This window comes from Nymphaea colorata, chromosome 2 (assembly GCF_008831285.2).
Source record: "Nymphaea colorata isolate Beijing-Zhang1983 chromosome 2, ASM883128v2, whole genome shotgun sequence".
Taxonomy (NCBI): domain Eukaryota; kingdom Viridiplantae; phylum Streptophyta; class Magnoliopsida; order Nymphaeales; family Nymphaeaceae; genus Nymphaea; species Nymphaea colorata.
In genome coordinates this window covers 30,580,726-30,606,619 of record NC_045139.1, presented here as the reverse complement: position 1 = coordinate 30,606,619, position 25,894 = coordinate 30,580,726, and the positions used below count along the sequence as shown (strand labels likewise).

At 37.1% G+C, this 25,894-nt stretch overlaps 1 protein-coding gene across 12 annotated transcripts; it reads right to left on the bottom strand.

The window, feature by feature from the left end:
* Positions 1-1,136: 1,136 nt before the first annotated feature.
* Positions 1,137-23,870, bottom strand: LOC116248490 (uncharacterized). 12 transcript variants are annotated; one of them, XM_031621301.2, is made up of 8 exons: positions 23,719-23,870; positions 23,439-23,581; positions 22,854-22,923; positions 21,700-21,774; positions 21,347-21,471; positions 19,716-19,930; positions 6,116-6,226; positions 1,137-1,626 (listed from the first exon to the last, which is right to left on the bottom strand). In XM_031621301.2, the coding sequence occupies exons 6-8, from the start codon at positions 19,830-19,832 to the stop codon at positions 1,399-1,401; spliced, it is 456 nt and encodes a 151-aa protein (XP_031477161.1). In that variant the 5' UTR covers positions 19,833-19,930; positions 21,347-21,471; positions 21,700-21,774; positions 22,854-22,923; positions 23,439-23,581; positions 23,719-23,870; the 3' UTR covers positions 1,137-1,398. The 12 variants fall into 12 exon arrangements, with proteins under 12 accessions (XP_031477161.1, XP_031477159.1, XP_031477162.1 ...); XM_031621299.2 differs by having other exon boundaries at positions 21,400-21,471; XM_031621302.2 differs by lacking the exon at positions 21,347-21,471.
* Positions 23,871-25,894: the final 2,024 nt, after the last annotated feature.

Here is a 25,894-nt window from a genome sequence, read left to right as displayed (position 1 = left end):
TGTATAAAGGGACAGCCCTGGTGGGCTGGCCCTGGGAGGATTGAACCACCACCACGGACTGAGTCTAGGTTTAAGTCGTTGAGTTTAACTTGATTCAGCATGTGGAAGGTCTCATGCTCAATTGACCTTTTAGGCAGTGCGGAAAAAATGTGGAAGATGTCAACTCAGGCTAAGTTAAAAAATTTTGGCTGTCCTAAGTTAAGGTTAATACAAAGCTAAACATGTCAATTAAAAGTGACCCCGACTAAGACGAGGCGACACTCTGGTCCAATAGAGGTTGTTTGGCAATGACAACAGTTTGTAACTATGCTATATGCTTCAAAGGTTGAGACACATGAAATATGAGCAACATGCACTTGCTTCAGTTGGATCTCAGCCAAGAAATCAATGCATCTATTTTCAGGTATCAATAATCAGCTAGGATTGGGCATATATTAGTTCGATAGCTAGCTGTTTCTTTGGATTTGAACCTTTTTAATTAAGAGCAAAATCTATACCAATGAATTCATAGCATACTCATGGGAGTCAGTGGCCAAGACAGATGTAGGCTTGTGTGGCAATTGCCCACAAAAATTGCTTGTTTATATATTGATGTCTTCTCGTTTACATATTGATGCCTCTTAAATGTCTAAAGTATGAAATATTAGTGCCCCTCAATCAGAAATTTCTATCTCCAGGACCAATAGTATTAGCTTCATCGTTTGATTCTATTCATTTCAGATTCCATGTAATTGCATGCAGGTATAGGCTGAGACTTTGTTTTGAAACCAAATTTAGATAGATGGGACTAGCTTATAAGATTAATCAGGTCGGATTTAATCGCTTCTGGAACGTACATAACAATGGCAGTGGCAGATTTAAATCCACTATCGGCAGTTTCCCTTACGATAAACCACCACAATGGGACAGCCTCTGAGAATGAAACGAGAGGCTGTCGAGTTATATACAAGTTAAAAGTGTATAACGGGAATAATCAAATTAAAATAAATAGGGCAGCAAAGTTTAGTAAAAAATTACAACTGATCTCAATTTACATGACCTAGATCTACTAGAAGGCTAACTGATAAAAAACTGAGAGAAATAGGCTTTAAAGGATTAGCGTAAGGATAAGCGACTTTAACTTATTGACAGCAAAAAAAAAAAAACAGAGCTCTGTACATTATCAATGACATGCAAAAACGTTCGTTTGCATCTTACAATGAATAGCCCAACTAGTGAAACAGCAAAGCTCAGTAATCCATATCTCAAACATGACCTCAGATTCTTGAATTTCCAAGCATTCAACCCCTCTTTTTCAATTTCTGATTTTGCCTTATGTTCCATGCAAAGTATATTGAAGATAACATGTTATTTTGATAAACACAATCATTTCAATATGCAGTCAACATTTTCTGTAAGTCACTTTGATGCTTGATCTTGATGACGAGATTCTGATTCTAAATTATTATTAGCCTCCATTTTACCTGCATTTGCTAATCCTTCTGCTAAAGCTTGTGCTTCCATCACTCTTTCATGCGCAGCTTTGGACATGGCTCTCATGTTTCTTTCTTCTCCTTCAAGCTGCATGTTCATTATGATTTCTGCTTCTTTGTCAATTGGCTTGAAGTACGCAATAATTGCAGATTCCTGCAATTTCCAAATATGTGGACAATTAAAAAAGATAGAGAAGGCTTCAACAGTAGAATGAGTTTGTAAAAGTTCCCATCATTCATTTCTTTGTACTGCAGGTTCCAGAACTAATAATGAAATATCATTGACAAAGGGATATGTTCGTCCAACATTCACACAAGCACATTCTTTAAGAGCCCATTTGATAGTCGGATACGTGGAGAACAATTCATCTTCGTATTCAGAAAGAATGAAAAATGATATTCTTTCAGGAACCACCTCCACCCACAGAACAGACCATCCATGTGGACTATAAAGGCATCCTCTTGCCACCACCTTTTCCGCCTCTCTCTCTCTCTCTCACACACACACAGACATGCCAGTGGCATAAAACCAGACAAGCTGGACATATTTTCAGTTCGGCAAACAAAAGCCAGACAATAGTATAGCTTGTCCACTTTGACAAAAAACCTGATCTTCCAAGAACATATCATTTTCCTCCCAATTGCTATACAAGTGTATTTCTTCCAAGATCAAATTGTCATTTTCATACAAGAATGAGAGCATAGGTCTGATACTAACTAAAAACCAAAGGTTCTAAACTGACCAATCTTGAGCACAAGTTGGAGAATATTCCACTTTCAAACGATGAAGCTGCAGGAGCGTGCATACATGAACCAGGAATAAAGCCGAGGCCAAGCTCAGCATGTCAAACATCAGATATCTGAGGGGCTAGGCCAATAAATGTTGCCATGATCATGCAAAAAAAATCATGAGAATGGAGGTTCTAGAGTTGCTTGTTTAATTTAACATCAAGACTTAAGAACTGAAGTTAAGCATGTGCTAGTCTACATCCATTATAGAGAAAATTGTACAAATCCAATTGACCCAACTCCAATTTTGAATCAGAAAACCATCACAACGCTCTGTCCCATCAAGAATCCAAAATGTACAATGAACAAACTAGGGTAATTTATAAATTTGAAAAAGCTGTTGCGTGATTGGCTCAACCTTCAACATGAACACTTAGGGAGGCCAGCTAAGCCACATAGATTAACTTGCTGTCCTACATAAATAAATAAAAAAATATAAGATCAAACACCTATCATAATACAGAATGCAGATCCCATGGCTGCTTAGTGCTACTAAAGAACCTGCCTATGAGGGGATGCTGCAATGAAGCACATACAGTGAGAAGCTAAAACCTACATCTCCAATAGAACAGGATTTCGGATATTTTGTATACAACAACATGGCATGAAGAAATCTCTCTCTCTCTCTCTCTCTCTCTCTATATATATATATATATATATATATATATACTCTCCCCTTATCCGACAGTCTCATTGTGCCTAGCATGATGAAGCATGGCAATCAGATTTCTTCACGTCGGACAGCCTGCTGTTTTAAATTAAAAAAAAAATGAAAAAGGGAACCGAAGCGTCTATTGGCTCTCACAAACTGTGTCCCTTGCTGATGGGAGATGCTATTGCCTCCTCATTCCAGCAGCCCGTGCTCCCTCGCCAGTGTGCATGGGAACAGTGGCCCGCTAGTGAGCAGAGGGATGGCGGGCCATCAAATGGGGGCAATCGCCTCTCCCCATCCTGTGTTGAGGGCATCAGGAAAGCAACTCACACCTCCCTGATGCCCAACAATTTTTTTTTTTATTTTTGAAAAAAACTGGAACATCCAATCAAAAAGAGCAGACATTCTAGGGGGAGCACACCAAATTCCTAACATAAGAGGAGAGTTTACGTGTATATATATAAAAATAGAGAGAGAGAGAGAGAGAGAGAGAGGGAGCACGAACCCAGACTCAGGGTCACGGTCATCTCATGGGCAGCCAATCAAACAGCCCTGATGGTATCCTGATTTTTTTTTTCTTTCGACCTCCCCCAGCTCTCCCCCTCCCCAAGCCATCTCCCCTCCCCTCACGAGGGGGGTTGAGGGGCCAACGTCAAGAAGGGGGACAACCATGGGGAGGGAGAAGCTCCCACCATCGAGGGGTGGTGGGGGAAAGTAGATAGCCCTTAGAGCCACCAGATTGTGTGATTGGACGATCCTAATGGGCCATGGACCCCCTTCATATTTTGAAAACTGAAAGCTACAAGTTCAAATTTCCAAAAATTTGATTTCAGCCCTTGTAAAAATTCTCAAAAAATATTTTGGCCCCTCTAAATGTCGATTCCTTGATCATTCGGCCATCCCAAGGCAAAAATTCTAGCTCTGTATTATATATATAGGGGATGGTCCTAAGTCATATGGGTACTTCAGTAAGGTCCACGTACCCGTGTCGCCGTACCCGTACACAAAATGGGTACTTGGATACACTCGGGTACCTTTAAATTCAAATTGCTTAATTTTACTTTGATTTAATTTTTTCCACCTTACTTTTCATTCTATTCTTAGAGTTATTGTTCATTAACATATTAATGTTTTTATTTATATTTTATATCACTTGTTTACTAAAATGTTGCTTTCATTTTGATTTTTTTGTGTTATTTGCATATATACATACATATATCCTGCCGTACCCCCGTACCCAAATTTTTTAAAGTTGTCGTGTCTATAGCCGTGTCTCCATACCCGTACCCAAACCATACCGGCACCCATGTGACTTAGGGGATGACCAACAAAATGGCACATGAAAGACAGAACAACCACAAAAGCTCACTGACAGGACCTTGAAACCACATTTTTCTTTGAATGAGAAATTGTATCCTTTCCATAGAATTACACACCACAATTCTTTAATGTGAAAAGGAAACCAAGTAGAGATTTGATACAAGAACTAAAGTGGCGGGCCTCTGTTAAGTTTCAGAAGTTGTGGTTGAGCTCCTACCCAAGCATAACTCTTGATATGGAGATGAGTCCAGTTGGGGAATAAGGTTATATGTGATAAAGACATGTCTCCAGAGAAACTAATAATATTCACTTGGGAAATTGTAAGAAACTTTACACTGTGGTGAATTGGGAATCATAATGGACAGCTGGTGAAAGCTTCAAGCAGACTGAAGTTGCAGCCATATCACTTTAGTAAAAGTAGAAGCTCACCAGATGAGGAAGGATGCTTTGTTAATTTGTTCTTGGAACAGATGTTTATACAAACAGGCAACAATGCACAGAATGAGAAGACTTATCCATGAATATCAGACTTTGGTTGACTGCCTTTTCGGAGATTAAATCTCAGTTGGAATAAATAAAATTCCAACCAGATCATATCTAATAGAAAGGAATGGATCTACGATCTTAGTGCTCAGTTGAAAAGAATGAAACCTATGAAGAAGCTATTGCAGACACCATTGAGTTGATGCCAACTATCAAGATTAGTGCAACCTATCTCTTTGATGAGGTTTGAAATATCTAAACCCAAGCAAGGGCTGTAGACTAACCTAGCCTGAGAGTGCTGATATGGTGTAGAACATCTATGAAAATCTTTCTCTTGCAGCATCTCTTTCTACACAGCTCATTTTTTTGCAACAGACGTTTGAGTCACCCCAGCATGAGCATGTTGGCATCTAGGTAGGGCAAAGAGAAAGTTGTTACCTCGCTTTCGCGTTTTTTCTCAGGACTTGCCTCTCTCCCTCTCTCTTTGTTCCCTTGTTTCTTCTTCTTCTTTCCTTTTTTCCTCTTTCCTTTGTTATCCCCATTACTGTTGTAAAGGCAGCATACCCATACTAGCCGGGTAAGACACCGGTACTGATACTGGTATTGTACCGGGTACTTCTTGGGTACTGGTCAAACAGTACCGGATACCATCAACATATCCGGGACTGTATACGTCCGATTAGGACTTGGTCAAAGTTGACTGAGCCCTTGCCTGTCCAAAATTTAGGGCTTTAGTTTTTTTTTTTACATCATTTATACTCAGTAAACACATATAGAGCTGTGTTTTCATATTTTGTTCAATAGTTTCTTCTTTAGAATCTATAAATTGTGAATCATGAATGTGTTATTTTTGTTTGTTTAAATTCTTATTTTTTGTTATATATATATGTGTGTGTGTGTGTGTGTGTAAGATTGTACCTCTGTACCCAAGTTTTTTGAAAATACTCCGAACCTGTACCCGTACCTATGTGACATAGCAGCTAAAGTATTTATTTACTATATAAAGGTAGTATTTATATACTATATAAAATATGTAAATGAAAAGTAAAACTTTCTTCCATAACTGAGTTCTTAGCAGTAAAAGATAAGAGGACCTACAGAAAATGCAGATGGACACGCTCTTCAAAAATAAAGAGAAGACATTCACCATTTACTTGTGCCTTGAAGGGCTAGACATTAATCCCAGCAACCTCAAGTCAGCTAAATTGCATTCTTTGTTTGCTAATGGTTAATAGTTTCTAACAAAACCTACTGACCAAGCATATAGTATTGGCAATCAAGATTGTATTAGTACAATAATGTATCAAACATAATTTTTCACCATCATAGCTAGAGTGCACTTTTACTTATTTACTTAAGAGATAAGAAAAAAAGGGGCATATTTCTTTAAGAAAGCTACCGTCTCTTCCAGTTTCTTGTTTACGGCTTGCATCTCCTCCACCATGCGACGGACCTCCGATAAAATGGCTTGCTCTGGTATCTTTCTCAAGGCTTCCTTCCTTTCTTTTGCCTAGCAAACAAAGAAATAAAAAAGTCAATGAAGTCTTGAACAAAAAAATTGCAAAAATACACATAAAACACCATGAATTAAGTTTTTCTAGATATCCATTCTGATATTCACTAGAGACATTAAGTTATTATATAACTTTTTTGATTCTTCAGATGCTAAAGTAATTGAAAATGTAATAAATAGATAACTTGATTAAATCATTTAATTTTGCATCAAATTCTTTGGTCAACCCCATGTTCCCAACTAAATGTCAACAAACAAAAAATTCTCAATATCAGGAATTTTTTTTTACAATTTAAACACTTAATTAAGTTAGGAATTACTGGTTAAGAAATCTATTAAATGCAAGAACTCCTTTTACAAGGACAGTCACAGGTAGAAGATAGGGAACTGTTAAAAAAAAAAATCAGAAATGCAAGAAATTTTTATGACTGATTATTTGCAAAATCACTTTTCTACAGGGAGAATTAAATAAGAGTACACAGGAAAGGGGCCGATTGGATCTATCAATAAATGCAAGCAAAGCTAAAACAAACCATTTACATATTCAAACAAGCTTCTAAGGCTTCGAACAAGGGTTTATAACGTTCAAAGCATAGTGACACTTGATTGTTGATGGTGTTAAGAAATCGTGTTCATATGTATATATTCAACACTATCTATCTATCTATCTATCTATCTATCTATATATATATATATATATATATATATATATATATACACACACACACACATTTGAATTTATATGTTTACATGTATAGCCATATATATATGTACAGTCATATATATTTTGTGGATTTCTCTGTCTGGGTTTAGACGGAGAAATCCTTCAGCCTCATCCTTCAGCCTCATATAATAATCGGGTTGTGTATTCAATCATATGTGCCCCGATGCAATGCATTGGTATATATGCACAGACACACACACACACACACACACACACACATACACACACACACACACACACACACACATATATATATATATATATATATATATATATATATATATATATATATATATATATATTGTGAATTTCTCTATCTGGGTTTAGACGGAGAAATCCTCAAGATTCTCATAATAAATCGGGCCATGTATTTAAACATATGTGCCCGATGCAATGCATTGGTATATGTTAAGACGTGTTTATACTCAGTATTAGGCTTGAGAGGGCACTTGTGTAATAATGTTTCTTTTAATGACTTTCTTGTAACTTATCCCTCTCCTCTAGTCTATATAAAGAGGAGTTAGGGATTCTTTCGATGTTAATCAAAGATTAGTTCTCTTAACTTTATCATGGTATCAGAGCTCCAGCCGTCTCCTCCTCAGCGAGTTGTCGCCGACTGAGCGGCGCCGCCGCCGCCTCATCGGCGTCAGTCGCCGCCGCCGCCCTTTGCCGCCCTGTCCATTGCCGCCTCGCCCTTTGCCGCCCTGTCCATTGCCGCCTGATCCATCCCTGCTGCCCCTCGTCGCCCTACCCATTGTCTGCCTGCGCCGCCTCCGCCTGTGCCTCCTGCGCCCGTCCGCCTGCGCCCGTCTGCCTGCGCCGCCGCCTCCGCCTGTGCCTCCTGCGCCCGTCTGCCTGCGCCCGTCCGCCTGCGCCACCGCCGCCCGTCTGCCTGCGCCCGTCCTCCTGCGTCTTTCCGCTGCATGCTGCTCCGCCGCTGCTCTGCACGCTGCTCCGCCGCTGTTCCGCCGCTGCTCTGCCCGTGGTTCTGCACGCTGATTTTCTTCTCACCGTCGTCTCTGGTATCTCTCTTCGTTCAGCTCTGCTGTTGCCTCTTCTCGCCGATCGGACTTCTGGATTGCTACCTGCGTTAACTACATATTGCTTCATGATCAGCATGTTGTCTTTCGATATGTGATTGTATTCTTTTGCCTGCACTTCCTATTCCGTGGCTCGGTTTCCTCCTTTGTGTTGAAAGATGTCTGAAATTAGTAGTGGCGCTAATACCTCTTCCTTTGTATCGTCGGGAGAGATGAAGAGTTCCCCATTTTCCAGCATTATCACCAAAATGGATGGGGGTAATTACGAGATGTGGGCCATGCAAGTAAAAAGAACTTTGATCGCCCATGAGAAGGAACATCTCATATTGGAGCCCGAGCCCGTACAGAAGGTAGGAAAATATACTACTTGGTTTAAAGATAATTCATTGGTTATGGTATGGATTGTTGGTACTCTCTCACAAGAAATTGCAAATGAAGTCTTGCACAAGGACAGTGCAAAGGATATGTGGGATTCCCTTGCTGCCACTTATTCACAGGCAAGAAATGAAACGCGCATTATGCAGCTTCATCATGATATCCATCAGATGCGCCAAGATGGCAGACCTCTTCACACTTATTATTCTAGTCTCAAGTCCATGTTTGAGAGACTGAATAGCTACTTTCCCGCATGCAAGTGTGAACAACAAAAGGCATACAGAGATATGCTTATGGTAGGGGTCTTTCTTTCTGGTTTAGACTCTGTTTATGAATCCGCAAAGAACCAAATGCTTACTAGTCCCTCGATTCCTCCTATTGATGAGGCTTACAGTAGGCTCAGCAGAATTCCGATCTCTGCATCGACTGTTCCTGATACCACTTCTGCTATGCTTGCTACTCGTGGCAGAGGAGGACCCTTTTTTGCCAGAGGAAGAGGGGGCCGTGGCCGTGGCAATACCCCTTCGCGCCCTGTATGTCAGTTTTGTCACCGCATTGGTCATACTGTGGATAAGTGTTGGCAGAAACATGGTCGTCCAGCTTTTGCAAATCAGACTGTATCTACTGATTCTCCTGAGCAGCCTAAGCCTCAGCACATGGTATCCTCCAGTGAGTTGCATGTAGATGACATTCTCTCTCAGTTGAGGCACTTGATTGGCGACAGCGCCCATCCATCCCCTGGTCCGACCACTTCTACTGTTCCTACCGCTGCGAGTGCTTCTTCATCTGGTATGTATTCTGCTTGTACAGTCTGCTCTCCTCCTGACACTACAGATTGGCTTATTGATTCTGGTGCATCGACACATCTCTGTGGGGATAAGATGCAATTCACCTCTTACGTCCCTACTCCACCGGGTCGTTCGGTTATTCTAGCAGATGGAAAAGATTCACCAGTTGTTGGACATGGAGAGGTCCAACTTACTTCATCATTGCCGCTGCAGCACGTTCTTCATGCACCAGAATTCCCCCATAGCCTACTTTCTATCAGTCAGATTACCAGAGAATTAAATTGTCGTGCTATATTTGACTCTTCCTCTCTTGTGTTTCAGGATATACTGACGGGCAGGGTGATTGGCAGTGGCCGTGAACAGGGAGGTCTCTACAGGCTAGTGCACTCCTTTCCCTTTGCTGGATCTACCTCGTCGGGGTCGTCCTCATCCTCGGCTTATACTTGGCATTTACGTTTTGGACATCTCCCGTTTCAGAAACTGCTGCATGTTCTCCCTCAGCTGTCTCATAAGTCGTCTTTTCAATGTGAGTCTTGTCAGTTAGGCAAACACCATCGGTCATCCTTTCCTCCGCGGTCTAGTAGAAGTAGCCACTCTGTGTTTGAGTTACTTCATTTTGATGTTTGGGGCCCGAGTCGTACTCCTGACCTTCAGGGTCATCGGTATTATCTTGTTGCTGTTGATGATTACAGTCGTGTTAGTTGGGTTTTTCTTATGAAACACAAATCTGAAGCGGGTCATGTAATCAAAAATTTTATCAATGAAATTCTGACTCAGTTTGATACTTGTGTCAAGATTGTGCGCTCTGACAATGCTCTTGAGTTCTGTGCTTCCTCTTTAGAACAATTTTTCAGGGATAAGGGTATCATTCACCAAACTTCTTGTGCCTATACCTCTCAACAAAACGGGGTTGCTGAAAGAAAACACCGCCATATTCTTGATGTCGCCAGAACCATTATCATACACAGCCATGTTCCCCATTCTTATTGGGGAGATGCTGTTCTTACAGCCTGCTATCTTATTAATCGCATGCCGTCATCCGTGTTGGGAGATCTTATTCCTTTCTCTGTTCTTTTTCCTGACAGAGCATTGTTTTCTGTTGCACCTCGTATTTTTGGATGTGTTGCCTTTGTTCAGTTACTTGGTCCTGGGCGAGATAAGTTATCCCCTCGGGCTATCAAAACGATCTTTGTTGGTTATTCCCGCACTCAAAAGGGATATCGTTGTTATGATCCTTCTACTCGTCGATATTATGTGAGTGCTGATGTTACATTTTTTGAGTCCACCTCTTATTTCTCTCCCAATGGAACTCAATTAAGGGTGCCTGAATTTAGTGATGAAGTCCACCTTCCTTTACCTCTCATGAGTTATCCACAACCCGTTGCTTCGCGTTTTGGGGCTATCTACCAACGTCGCACTAAACCTGTTCAACCTGCCCCCTGTGCTCCTGTGCCTTCACCCAGCATGCCCAAGGTACTTCCTGAACACACAAATCCTGCTGACCATTCTTTATGTGATGATGCCACAGGGGACTCTCCAGAGCATGCTACTGGTCCTCATATTAATGAACTTGATATGCCTATTGCTCAAAGGAAAGGCAAACGCAGTTGCACTATGCATCCTCTCTCTGGTCATTTGTCCATGGCTCGACTCACTCCTACTTACCGCCAGTTTGTCAAGGGACTGTCGGCTGTAGCTCTTCCACAGACTCCTATGGACGCTCTTTCTGATCCCAAATGGGCCGCAGCTATGCAAGAAGAGATGGATGCCCTTCAGTCTAGAGGCACCTGGACACTAGTTACTCCTTCTTCTGATGCAGCTATTGTTGGTTGTCGATGGGTATTTACTGTTAAATACAGAGCAGATGGCAGCATTGAGAGATATAAGGCTCGCTTGGTTGCAAAAGGCTATACTCAGACTTATGGGGTTGATTATTATGATACCTTCTCTCCTGTGGCACGACATGCTTCTTTACGGGTTCTTCTCGCTGTTGCCGTCAGCAAGAATTGGTCTCTATCACAGCTTGATGTCAAAAATGCCTTTCTGTATGGTGACCTACATGAAGAAGTGTATATGCAGCAACCACCAGGGTTTGTTGCTGAGGGGGAGTGTCAGAAAGTGTGTAGATTGAGAAAGGCAATTTATGGTCTGAAACAAAGTCCTCGAGCTTGGTTTCAAAAATTATCAGAGAATATTGAGTATGAGGGCTTCAGACGTTCTTCGGCTGATCATTCCCTTTTTGTCAAGAAAACTTCTACAGGTACAGTGATAGTTCTTGTCTATGTTGATGATATCATTGTTACAGGGGATGATATTCAGGGGATTTCCAACATCAAGGGCGTCCTTGGACGACACTTTGTCACCAAGGATCTTGGTGAGCTACGCTATTTCCTAGGTATTGAGTTTGCCAGAAATCAGAAGGGTCTTATCATGTGCCAAAGGAAATACGTTACTGATGTCTTGCAAGAGACAGGTATGCTAGGATGTCGACCTGCCTCTACACCCATGGACATCAATACTCGCTTGTATGATGATGATACTGAAGATGTTGATGCTAGACAATATAGAGGGATTGTTGGGAAGCTCCTATATATCACTGTTACTCGACCTGATATTGCCTATGCTGTCAGCAGAGTGAGTCAATTTATGGATAAGCCCAAGAAAGTCCATTGGGATGCTGCCATGATGATTCTCAGGTATCTGAAAAATTCACCAGGAATGGGACTCTTCTTTCAAAATGGTACATCTCTCACTATATCTGTGTATGTTGATGCTGATTATGCGGGATGTCACCTTGACAGAAAATCCACTACTGGGTTTTGTGTGTTTATTGGATCCAACTTGGTTACATGGAAGAGTAAGAAGCAGACAGTGGTTGCCAGATCAAGTGCAGAATCTGAGTATAGAGCTATGGCTCAGGCTACTGCTGAAGTTATGTGGGTTAGATCTCTGATGTTGGATCTTACTGTGGAAGTGCCTCTTCCTATGCAATTGTTAGGTGATAACAAAGCTGCTCTGTTTATTGCTAATAATCCTGCTTTCCATGAGAGAACCAAGCATGTTGAAGTAGATTGTCACTATACCAGAGACATGATTCAAAAGGGGTTTGTAAGCACCTCCCATATTTCAACTACAGGGCAAACTGCTGATATTTTTACTAAAGCTCTTGCAAGAGGACCATTCCAAAGTTGTTGTTCCAAGTTGAGCTTGTTTGACATATACGCTCCAACTTGAGGGGGAGTGTTAAGACGTGTTTATACTCAGTATTAGGCTTGAGAGGGCACTTGTGTAATAATGTTTCTTTTAATGACTTTCTTGTAACTTATCCCTCTCCTCTAGTCTATATAAAGAGGAGTTAGGGATTCTTTCGATGTTAATCAAAGATTAGTTCTCTTAACTTTATCAGTATATATATATGCATTTCCTATGTATTCCTTTTAGTTTTATTCTTTTTGTATTTACATATTTTTATCCCTTTCTTTGCTGCAGCTGGTAAAAGATAACTTTTGACCAGATTGGAGCTAGACCTATAGCTAGCTCTTGGGCCCTCTTTTTCCTTTCTCTATAATATCATTTTTCTCCCTTGTAATAAATGTTTTTCTTTGTCATTCATTTGAGTGATATTCAATAAATGCCTTGGTATATATATATAATATATATGCATTTCCTATGTATTCCTTTTAGTTTAATTCTTTTTGTATTTACATTATTTTATCTCTTTCTTTGCTGCAGTCTGGCAAAAGATAACTTTTGACCAGATTGGAGCTAGACCTACAGCTAGCTCTTGGGCTCTCTTTCTCCTTTCTCTATAATATCATTCTTCTCCTTTGTAATAAATGTTCTTCTTTGTTATTCGCTTGAGTGATATTCAATAATATCTTTATTCCTCTTGTGTCTTACTGCAGGTTTATTCTTGTGAGGTTTAGTTGGGTTTTTTCATAAAGGATTGTGACTTTACACTTTACAGTCTTTTGTGACTTGATTGTGTGATATTGAAGGAGTTTTACATGGTATCAGAGTCAAGTATCAAGCTCTTAAAGAACTTTCTTGAAGTTCTCCTGGCACTTTCTCGAAATTTGTGCTTGTTGTGGTCCAAAAAAAATTTCTACTCATTCCTCGAAGGTTTCAAGTGTGAAGTTCTTCAAAAGGCCCGTTACAATCAAGAAAGCATTCACACCAACAACTCCAACTTTGTCCCAACATACAAGTTTGATGGAACCAACAATAATACATGGTGAGACACTTGGAAACATATATCAAGTGACAAGAATTATGGGGAACCATAAGCACTCTCAGCTCATTCTTAAGCCTGTGAAAAATGACAACGATGTTGAAACTATAAAATATTGAATAATTAGTCCATAAATGCTTCACCATTTGACACTTGGACCACTGTGTCCGTACCTTAGAAGTATAATGTAGAGAGGTAAGACAAGGTCTCCCTTCACTTAACTATTCCTGTAATTGCTGAAGCAACAATTTGTTCTTACCCATAATTTGTACTGTGTTCTAATTTAGCTATTGTCCATTTCAATGGATCTTAGTCGTCTCTGACTCTCTTGGTTAGATTTAAAAGGAGCGGGGACCAAATTTCACTGAAGCAACAATTTGTTCTTACTTTGTTCTTACCCATAATTTGTACTGTGTTCTAATTTAACTATTGTCCATTTCATTGGATCTTAGTCGTCTCTTGGTTAGATTTAAAAGGAGCAGGGACAAAATTTCACTGATTGCTAATATCAGAAGGTTAAGAGGGAAAGGAACAAAGAAAGAAAGATGGTTGGCCTCATTTTGCACAATAAAAAACCATTTGACAATTTTTCGACACTTATTTTTTTATATACTCATTGGGAGGAAGCTCTCTCTTTCTCTCTCTCTCTCTCTCTCTCTCTCTCTCTCTCTCTCTCTCTATATATATATATATATATATATATATATATATATATATATATATATATATATATATATATATATATATATAGAAAGTGTCTCTCCTTACACTAGCTTTCTGGTGTATGGGGTACATTCAATATTGAGCGTTCAATCTTTTTGATTGGACGCCCTTGTTGATTTCAAAAAGAAAAAAAAAACAACAACAACAATCGGCATCGGGCCTTTGCCGAATCGAAGCTAAAAAGATCAAACGCCCTTACTGATAAAAAAAAAAAAAACAACAACAACAATCGGCATCGGCCCTTTGCCCAATCGAAGCTGATTATATATGTCGTTTATGTGTGTCTAATTTCATGCGTGATTTTAATAATGACAAAAAATGTCCATGATTAATACAAAAATTTGTGTAGGGACAAAGAAGGAAACCGCAAAAAAAAGATTTGGGGATTCGATAAATGTAAAATTTGTCAGTCCGTTTACACATATCGTTCTGACTAATATACCCCTTTAAGCAGTAAAAAAACATTTTTGTTTTTTTGTTCTTTTTGCCTAGCATATAGCGTTATCTCATTATCTCATAAATATTTTATTATGTCATAATATTATCTCATACTTATGTTTAACATTATCTCATACATCCATCCATTATTTGATTTTCTCATAAATATTTTAGTATCTTATAAACATTATCTCATACTTATGTTTAGCGTTATCTCATACATTTGTCTGTTATCTTATGATCTCATATATCTTTTGCTATTTCATATTTATGTTTGGCGTTATCTCATACATCTATCGGTTCGTTAACTCATTATCTTATAAATCTTTTGTTATCACATAAACATTATCTCATACTTATTTGTCATTTCATACTTATTTGTTATTTCATACTTATTTGTTATCTCATGCCTAAGTCACATGGGTACTTCAGTAAGGTCCACATACCTGTGTCGCCGTACTCGTACCCAAAATGGGTACTTGGACACATTCGGGTACCTTTAGATTCAAACTGCTTAATTTTACTTTGATTTAATTTTTTCCACCTTACTTTTCATTCTATTCTTAGAGTTATTGTTCATTAACATACTAACGTTTTTAGTTATATCACTTGTTTACTAAAATGTTGCTTTCATTTTGATTTTTTTGTGTTATTTTGCATATATACATACGTATATCCTGCCGTACCCCTGTACCCACATTTTTTAAAGTTGTCATGCCCATACCCGTATCTCCATACCCATACACATGTGACTTAGTCTCATGCATTTGCTTATGCAATGTTTGGACATGAAAGTAAATGTACATATTGATAGTATGGTTCACATCCAACGTACGCTCGTTACATGCACGGGACAACATACAAAACTCTCTCATTCCCTGCAGGTCGACAGGAGGGGAGGGCGTCGCCTCCCCTCCATGGCACAGGTGTTGTCGGCGGCCATGCCTCGCTGGGCATCACTGGTGCTGTGGAGGGGAGACGACGGCCTCCCCAATAAAAGAAATTTTCCCCGTAGGGAAATTTTTTTTGAAAGAGGGAGGCCATGACCGCTCCTTCCTGAAAAACGAAGGCGGCGGTAACCCCCCTGCTGCAAAAAAAAAATTGCATTCAATGCAATTTTTTGGCCACCGGCAAGGCTCCGGTGAGCGTTGTCGGAGCCGCACAGCGAGAGAAGTCCTCCCCACTGCAAGGTTCCACTGTGTCGGGTAACGATGCCGTCGTACCCCTTACACAAAACCACTGGCGTAAGGAGAATGTTTGTCTATATATATATATATATATATATATATATATATATATATATATATATATATCATAGTCACAGAAAACGCGTTTTTTTCGAAAAAACGCGATACATTAACTAGCCATTTAAAACTTAAAAAAGACACATTTTTTTAAAAAAAAAAACGTTAAAAACGAATGTGTTTTTTCAGTTTTTTTAATGTCAAATAGTTTTTTTTTCATTTTCTATTTTTTGTTTGTTGCAAATCTACGTATCTTTTGATGTTTGTGTTATTAGTTTCTCACTTATTTTACTTTTCCCTCATTTTTAGTTTTTTAAAATTTACCGTATTTTTCTCGTTTTTTTCAAGTTCGCCGTATTATACCCGAGAAAAACTTCGCCGTTTAAAACTCTGAGACGTTATTTGTGACTATGATATATATACAGTAATAAAATAAATAAGTAATAAACATTAGAAAAATGAATGTGTAGACAGAAGTAAGTAGCAGAATTTTTCGCATTCAAGAACGGACGTAGAAAGCTTTCTGGTCAAGACTAACAGCATTGCATTTTTAGTTGAGTGGGGTCTTGAATTTAAACAAAGAGCTTCCCTCTTGTCTTTTTCCTCCCCTTTCTATATATAAAACTCTTACTAAGATTAGTAGACTAGAGAGGAAACAGTAATAAAGATCAAGAGAAGTATTGATAGTGTGATGGTTTCGACCAATTCAGTCAAGACAGAGATAAGGTCACAAAAAGACTTGATAAACAGCATAAGAGAGAGATCAGCTTAATATATTCTCACACAAACACAACTTGACACTAAGGCACAAGGAGAACTAAAAATGAATGGAATATCATTGAAGAAGAGACAAGGCTGAACAGAGAATGCATACAAAGGAGAAGATTATCTACAGAGAGGAGAAGCTAGCCCAAGAAGCTAGCCATTGGACTTAAGAGTTAAGACTAGGCAGCGGGCCGGGCCGCCTGCGGGTACCCGATACCCGGCCCGACTCGCGCTCGGGACCAGCTCGATTGGGCCCGATAAACCAGGGTGGGCCCAATATTTTTTTAATATCTATTTTATTAATTTATATATATATATAATATTTTATTACAATTAGTTACATTTATATATTATTTTATATTAAAAATATATATTTTTAATTTAATCAGGCCAGTTTCAGGTCTCGGGCCGGCTAGGTCCCAGCTTCTTATCGGATCGAGCCAGGCTGGCATGGGCCCAAGTTTCTGGCGTGGGGCCGGCCCAATGACCAGGATTGATTGGACTAGCTCCAATGGCGACCAGACTGCAGCTTCAAAAAAATAAAATCCAAAAAATATAAATATAGAAAAATAAAAGAAAATCCTATATACATATAAATATATATGTTATTGCATATATATAGATTATAATACATGAAACCATACAAAATTGTATATAGTCACATGCATTTTATATTTTATATATATATAATGCATGATTTTCTAGCGCTAGCGACTTACCTCTCCATGAAAATGAATGAGCATTCACAATCAGCTGTAAAAACATTTTAGTATAATCAGAAATTGCATGGCACCTTGAAGATTACCCAATCTAAACAGACATAATGAATTTAAGTTGGATCAGAAATATGAAATTAGGTCATTTAAGTGACTTAAACATTGTTTGATGCCTAACCTTTTTTTCCCGTTCCTATCTGATAATCACTCTCTTAAGGGGCTATTCATCTGGTTATCTTCTGAATTCTCTTCTTTAACTAAAAACATTTTTTTACTAAAAATAAAGAAACAAAAAAACAAGCACTATGCCAGTCACACTTCAAACCATGAATTTAAACAGCCTTATGAGGTGCATTACTCTAATATAAAAATGTTTGCAGACACCGAGTATGAAATATAGAAGGGAAAAAGTGAAGAAACAACTTGGAGGACAAAAGAGTCAAAAGACTCAAGCTAAACCCACCAGCAGCAGCAGAATATGTCCATGACATCACATGAAATTCTCTTAAGCAGACAAAGACAAACTAACTTAGTATCTCTAGATTAGAATGCAACAAATAAAAGTCATAGAGCATCATTTCATTTGTCAAATTTTCATTTCTGAGGCAGGTTATAATCTTAGACTTGTGATTGTTAGATGCTATAAGTTCTACGCAAACACAGATACCATTCTCAGGTTCTTATTGGTCGGGATTGTCTCAGGTACCAATCAGAAAGTTAGGTTTCCTTTGAAAAATCTTAGAAATTCAGAAAGTTTAAAACAGAAATTACAAGTTTTCTACTAATTTCATGCAAAATATGAATATAAACAATTAAAATGATTATTAAATTGTTAAAGAAAACAAAAAGTTTTGAAATATATTTTATAAAGTTTGAAAAATCTTGCGACAATATCTCGATATTACTGCAATACTTTCATGATAACTTTCTTTTCGAAATATTTTCAAAATATTATATATTTTCAGGTTTTCTTTCAATTGCTTTTGGTAGATTCATTGTGATACTTTGAAAATATCACCTACATGTGAGATAGTGATTCTACTATTCTACACCATCCCACAATATTTGTCCCTAGTCATTTTGGTGCCATGAACCTAAGTAGTCAAAAGCTCCAGCCAGCAACTAAGGAAACCCTATGAAAGCACAAGTGAGTGTCGAGTGAGGGCATTGTCACAAATATCAGTCTTGGGAAGGTTTTTCATGGAAAACTTTTCCCTTTTTATTTTTCTTAAGAAATATCGGGAGTTCAAAAAGAATATGTAAAGAATAACAAAAAATCCAGAAATTATGAGTTTTCTACTAATTTCCTTACAAAAGTATTCACAATCCATAGTTTTTAAAATTTTTAAACAAATAGAAAATGGAAAATATAACTTTAATTACATTAAGAGCATTTCTGAAAAGGGAAAGTATCACACATTGGTGCTCTTACTTTCAATATTATGAAAAAGATCATGAACATTATTCTGATAAAAATCTGTTTGGCAATAAAAGCTCAATATTTTCAAAATATCACTGATATTTGTGATTATTGATGAGACTAATTGGTCAAGTTGAGACCCAAAAATAAGTTTAAAAGCATCAGATCAAGAATTAGAAGATTAACTTAAAGAACTGAAAACAGCTGAAACAAAACCAATATAGTTAAAAATGAAGGTCAGACTTTTCAAAGGATAAGAATAAAGGAAGCAAAAAAAACTGAGTGCTCATTGGTGGTTTTACGGACTAGCGTTGCACCTGGTACACAGCCTGAGCAAACTAGATGGTACATAGGATTCCAGCTGTGGTTGCTAGTCTTTTGAGGCCACCATCTTCAACAATTAAAAAAAAAGAAAAAAGAAAAAAAGAAAAACCATTGCCTAGAACAAAACCCACTCATTCTTTCAAAAATAATCAAACACCACAAAGACAAAAAAAGTGCTGCATCTTGCTCAATGCCAAGACCAATGGAACAAAATGCCACCCTTAAAAGTTCAGAAAAAAAATTCTACAGGAACCAGGAAACCTTTCAGGTGTCAAAAGAGGACAAAGTATGCAATCAATAAAACGGTCTCATAGAAACAATACATATTTTATATATCAGTCTCATAAAACGCGTATTATTCGAAAAAACACATATAATACCCGAGAAATAAGTCGGCCGTATAAAACGGCAATTAGAAGCGTCTTTTAAAAAAAAACTAGAAAATAAAAAAGTGAAAAAAACGCATATAATACACGTTTTTTTTGCATTTTTTGTATTTTTTATTATTTTTTATTTAAAAAAAATTGCCGAGATTTTTTCAAGATATTCCCGAGAATACAACTTTGTGGTATTATACCCAAGAAATTGCTCACCGTATAATACCCGTACACGATATATGTGACAAATTATATATATATATATATATATATATATATATATATAGAGAGAGAGAGAGAGAGAGAGAAATGTAAGCTTACATATTGGAGGCGTTTCTCAAGTTGCAATCTGTAAGACCTAATTTTCCTTTCCTCGTACCCCGAAATGACTCGAATAACAAAGATTGCCTTCCGCCCAAACTCTCTTAGCTTTTCCATGCTATGCTTTGACAAAACAGATCGTGCTCCAGGTAATGCCAATTAGGATTCTCCCCAGATTGGTCTTCTCTCTTCAAGCAGATTTAGAAGAAAGCCACCTGTTTGCCAGAAAAGAATGTCCATTAGGCCAGGAAATGAGGCTGTGGAGCTTCTAACAATCGCATGTGCATGATATGGGCTTCCCACATGATATTGAAAATCATTTGGAAAAAGGACATGAGGATATTAATCCTTCCAGTATTACATGGTTTACAACATAAAACCATTTTATATTTTTTAAAAAGACTATTGCAAATTATTGAAAGTGATTGTACATGTCAGTGTTTGCATGCACAAGTCCGGACATGTTTGCACATCTTGGGTATCAATAAAAAATGCCTACTTGATGTAACCTTTGGCGTTAACATTTACATATGAAGTAAATTGTTTCCCTGTAAATTCACAAAAATTGGCCTTATATTGCCACAAATTGATAAAAATTAGCTCATTCTAGATTATTTTTAAAAAATCTAAAACAAAAAATTAAAAACATCAAATTAAAATTTAAAAGAAAAAAGTTCTAAAGAAAATAATGCATATATATATGTGCGTGTGTGTGTACAGCCATACCCCGGTACCCAAGTTTTTTAAAAATGGTCGGTACCCGCACCTGTACCTATGTGACATAGGTTAAATGATATTGTAATACAATTTGTTATTCCTGTTATATGTATTGTAATACATGTTATATGTATATACTGTTATGTGCAGTCCGTTATACATGTCATATAGTATTGCATCGACCTATTATATGTATACTATTAGCCTGTTATATAATATGTAGTACTGTGATACTAATTATATGTATACGTTAGTATGGTTATGCACTCATACGTATTACTATTGTGTACTTGTATGTATACTATAATGTATTGTTAGTGTTTTTTATTATATTATGTCTTTCTTTAAGTACAGATAAATTAAAGACTTCTTGCAGATTTACATTCCTTCTTCTAGAAATTAGAATTTTTTTTTGTTTCTTGTATTAGTTTTACATTTAATGAGGAATGTTAAGCTTCTTCTATCGATTTTGGATATTCAGTGAAGTCAACAATTAATTTTTTATTGTCTGAGTTGATTATGCTTGTTATGTTACTACTCTCCACATTTCAAATATTAGTAATAGTTAATCAAAATAATTTGACGTATTAACATAACTAAAAAAAAAAATTAAAAAAAAGTTGGTCGCCATTTTTGCCTAAGCTCGCCTAGGCCCGCCTAGGCGCTAGGCGTTGCTTGGGCGACTTGACAACATAGCATTGCAGAATTCATATCCCTACTTTTCACACAGCCCACAATCAACAAGTTCCATGGCACAACATCCTTTTGAGGCATCTCAACAATTCCCTAGATTTAATAACAATACTTCAAGACATTGCATGGGCATTCATCAAAAACAAGCTATGCTATTGCTCATCCCACCCCAGACAGTGAGCAAGTAGGTAGGTAGTGACACGAGAGAGAAAGAGAGAGACAGATGCATGTTAGCCGTGAGGGAAAATGAGAGAGCGCCATGGATAAGCTCAACCATGGTGCGGTCTTCTGCATGGCACTGCTGCAGATGCTGGCCAGCCAAAAATAGCCAAAGAAAGAGAGAGACCTGCAAGGGAGGAAAGAGAAAGAGATAATGACTCCGGCAAGACACAGTGTCAACCCCTGCTCTATGGAGTGAGGAGAAAACTGTAATTAGCTTTACGTAATTCAAAATCTAACAAGCACTAGGATAAATCAATTTAAAACTGAAAATATGAGCTAAAAATTGAATTGCGACGGCTAGTTTCTACATGATATACAATACAAAATTTGTAAAGATGAATCTATTATCTACCTATTCACTAGGAACTCAGAGGTTTAAAAATAACTAAGCTTAGCTGCCTTCCCTGAAAAACTCTATCTTGCTCAGCTGAAAAAGCAAAATACACAAGTAGTGAGTCCTACTAACTCAGTGGCCATAATACAGTAAGATCATATCAATCGAAAGTAAAGACATCATATCAACAGTCAAGAGATAACACTACATAAGCAAGCAGTCAAGCATATCTCTTGGAGTTGTTTTATGCTTTAAACTTAAATGTCTGCCACTGATCTCACTTAAAATTTAATTGACTGCTATTGGACTTTTAACTTTCTTATATCAACTCTTCATTAGAGTTCGCTCTATCGCATCAAGAGAGACTTGCTTCCACTTGAGGTTCCACTCTTGAAATACTTGCTCCTAAATGGAATCTTATCTTACGACCAGTGACCATCACTTTTTTTTTTTTTGTTTAGATTCAACTCTCAATAAATAATAATGCAGGAGAGTTAAGAGGACTCGCACCTTGCCCCTTGCAAGGCCATGCCCCTTGCGGGCTATCAATGGCCACCGCCCTTAGGCAGCCCTCGCGGCCAGTCATGATAGACACTTTCTGAAAAGTTTTATTAGTACTACAATAAATTTGTCTTCTTATTACAACTGCTTGCCTTCAAATATATTTCAACCTCTATGACCCATATTTTGTCAATAAATTTGTCTTCTCATTATAACTGCTTGCCTTCAAATATATTTCAACCTTAATAAACTACATTTTGTTTAATTTTCAAATATCTGAGTTTTGACAAGTGAATCTATACAGTGTGATGTAGTTTGTCGTTTTTAATTGAATTTCTAAACCAGCCTATAATCCTATTTGATGTTTTCATCAGGCAGCTCATTCATACATGATATAATGAAGAAATCATAAGAGAGGATTCAAGTAACTTAGATCTGTTTAGCATACAAACAAACAAATCAATGCTAAGCAAGAGAACAGTTATGCTCAATATACTATATTTATCTAACTTCATGATCCATCCACCAAATAATTAAATAATCTCATAGACAACATTGAAATTAGCTGTGCTAACAATCTATTGCATATTTGAATGTAACAATCCATGCTTCAACAACCTAAACAAATAAGAACATCTACTGTAATTGAATTATACTATAAATCTGCTCACCAAAGAAGAAGGTAGTATTTAGTACGCTCTCCGGTCACGTCCTTGGGTGTGGTTTCGTGAACCAGCCCACCTAGTGACAATTAGATAACATGATTAGTCATTAACCTCAATTACAGGTCTCAACCCATTCCCTTATACGTCCAGAAGCCTCACCGACAACGAACCCTTGAACTACGCTGCCATGTCTTCCCAAATTCACCTCCTTCTAAATCCAGCTAATACAAGACTACAAAAGCCTCCGTTTATTTAAAATCAACTTTAATTAAGACCCAAAAAGGAATCGTACAGCTTCAGCCCCATCTGAAAAATTACAGAACTGAAATTTCTCTCCTTTCCGCACAATCAGTGATCAAAATTCCATCCGTAACATTCACACACGAACTCAGAGAAACAGCCCTCAAAAACTCAAACCATATGTCCCATTCAGCACCATATAGACAAGCAATATCATTTCTATCAAGAATTCCATGCTAAGACTGATAAAAACTAGATTCTCTATCATAAATTAACAAGGAGATTCAAGCTTCCAATCTAAGAAAGAATTTAAAAAAATTGAAGGGGAAAAATAAATTCAGATGAACTTACCTTCACTATCGTCCCTCTCTTCTCTTCAATATCTCTCACTCCCTCGTCTCTACCCTTTTGTTCTCCCTCTTTCTCTCCTCACCTATCCCGCTATTTCTTTCCCGTTCTCTCCCTCTCTCGCTCTGTCTAACCTTCTCGGTTTTCTGTAGAAAAAAGAAGAGAGAAAGAGCCGGTAGGGCTCGATAAGCCCTCTCCTCTCACAAAGTTTTCAAAATCGACCCTTTTTAAAGAACACACTTTAGTGTTAAAAATTTCCTAAACAGCCCTTTTGAAAACTTACCGGCGTCAGCCAAAGATTCCGGCGCCGTTGACAATCGCCGTTCAGCCGTAAGTTGGAGAGCGAGAGAGAGAGAGAGCATGGAAGGGAAAAGGGAGGCTGCAGGACGGGAAAAGGGGAAGAACGAAACAGTGCAGGCGTTTTCAGTAAAACGATTTTGAAGTCCAAAGTTTTTGTTGGATCCATTACAAAATCATAATATTTTATGATCGCAAAAGTATCCAAGAATAGTTTTATATCCATTGAAGATTTATTCTATTTTTTCTAAAACTTGCATATGCATATATGCAAATTTCTTTACTTGTTTTAAGGTCATATTTTGAGATTTTAGCAAGCAATACTGTTCTTCATCCAAGATACAATCCAATTTGAATTACCAAATAATTTAAACGGTCACTTAAGGGGCTTTAGTTGTTTTACTAATTCCTTAATTTTTTTGACCTGGTTTATGTCTTTTTCATTGAAAAACATAACACCATATGGTCTTAATTTTGGAGAGTCCTGACACAAGATTATGCATTTGCGGAATGTAAGGTCTAGCATAATTTAAAATTTCCAAGAATTGTTGAAGTGTCTTTTATCTTCAATTTTATCAGGGAATTCTTTTATGATTTTTTCAACTATTTGTGGTTGGAGTTTAATATATCCATTGTCAATCTCATTCTCAAAAATTTTATATGAGTTTTCATTAGTTCCATTTTCTTTTTGGATATTATAATTCCATTTTTCTCAAATGTTTCAAACACTTTTTAAGATGAATGATATGTTCTTTATTAGTTTTTGAGAAAACTAAGATATCATCAATATAAACTACAGAAAAGTCTTTGTAGCTCTTCATCGCAAGATTCTTTTTTTTTTTTTGTAAGACACTAGGGGCGTTCTTTAATCCAAAGGACATTACAATCCATTCATAATGTCCTTGGAGACATGTGAAAGCAGTCCATGGTATAGAACTTTCTTCCATGCTAACTTGTCAAAATCCGCTTTTGCAGTCGAATTTTAAGAAGTATTTTTTATCCTAAATTCTTTGAATCAAGGAGTGAATATTATACTCGTCATCTCGAGTATTGTCATTCAACCTTCTATAGTTGATGACTATCCATTCTTGATTTCTCTCTCACTTGTTTGGAGTGCTTATTCACAATAAACGTTGTAGACCTATGAGGGCTGAAACTCATTCGAATAACCTTCAAGTTAACCAGATCTTTTATATGGGTTGTTATGTCTTTCTCTTCTTCCAAAGAGAGTTTGATATTGATTGTTTTTATCCTTAAATCAGGATTGATTATATCAAGTTTACATGTCACTTGATTTTTTTCTCAATATTTTTGGGGATTATCTCCTATGATTTAAAGCTTTGATAACCTAGATATTAGGTCATCAATTTATTGATAACTTGAATTGATTCCAATTTGTTCAAAACAATTTAAAATTATTTTTGTATCTAGAACATATTCAAATATTCTAAATCTATCAAGATCAACTTCATTTTAATTATGGTGTCTGACCGTAAGTGCGATGCACCAATAGCACAAAATCCTGTCATGGAATTTTTGACCCAAACTCTCGTTGGTTGCTATCAGAGCCTTTACAGGTTTTTATACTTAAATTCCTTATTAAATTAGTTAATCCATCATTTAAGTATTTGAACAAAATTGAAACCTTTTTGGGAAAATATACTCTTGTTGTAATAAAAAGAAAAAACATAACTATTTGAGAATCCAAAGACTTGATCCAACCATTTCTCTACCAACTAGGCTCATAAACAAAGCAGCACGTTACGACTTAGAAAGTATATATACTATATATATACATATATGTAATATATATACCATAAGTATATATGTTATATAGTATATAAATATATATGTTACATATATTGTGTGCAACTATATATGTACACATATATTATATATATGTACATGTACATATATACATATATGTATAATATATATAATGCACACACACAAACACACACACACATATATGTATTTGTGTACACATGTCATGTAATATAATCTATGTGTACATATGTCATATAATATATGTAATACAATATATGTACACATGTCATACAATATATGTATACATATGTCATATAATATTATATACATATATTATTGGTATGTACATATTTGTATATGTACTTATATCTATTATATATATTACATATATATAA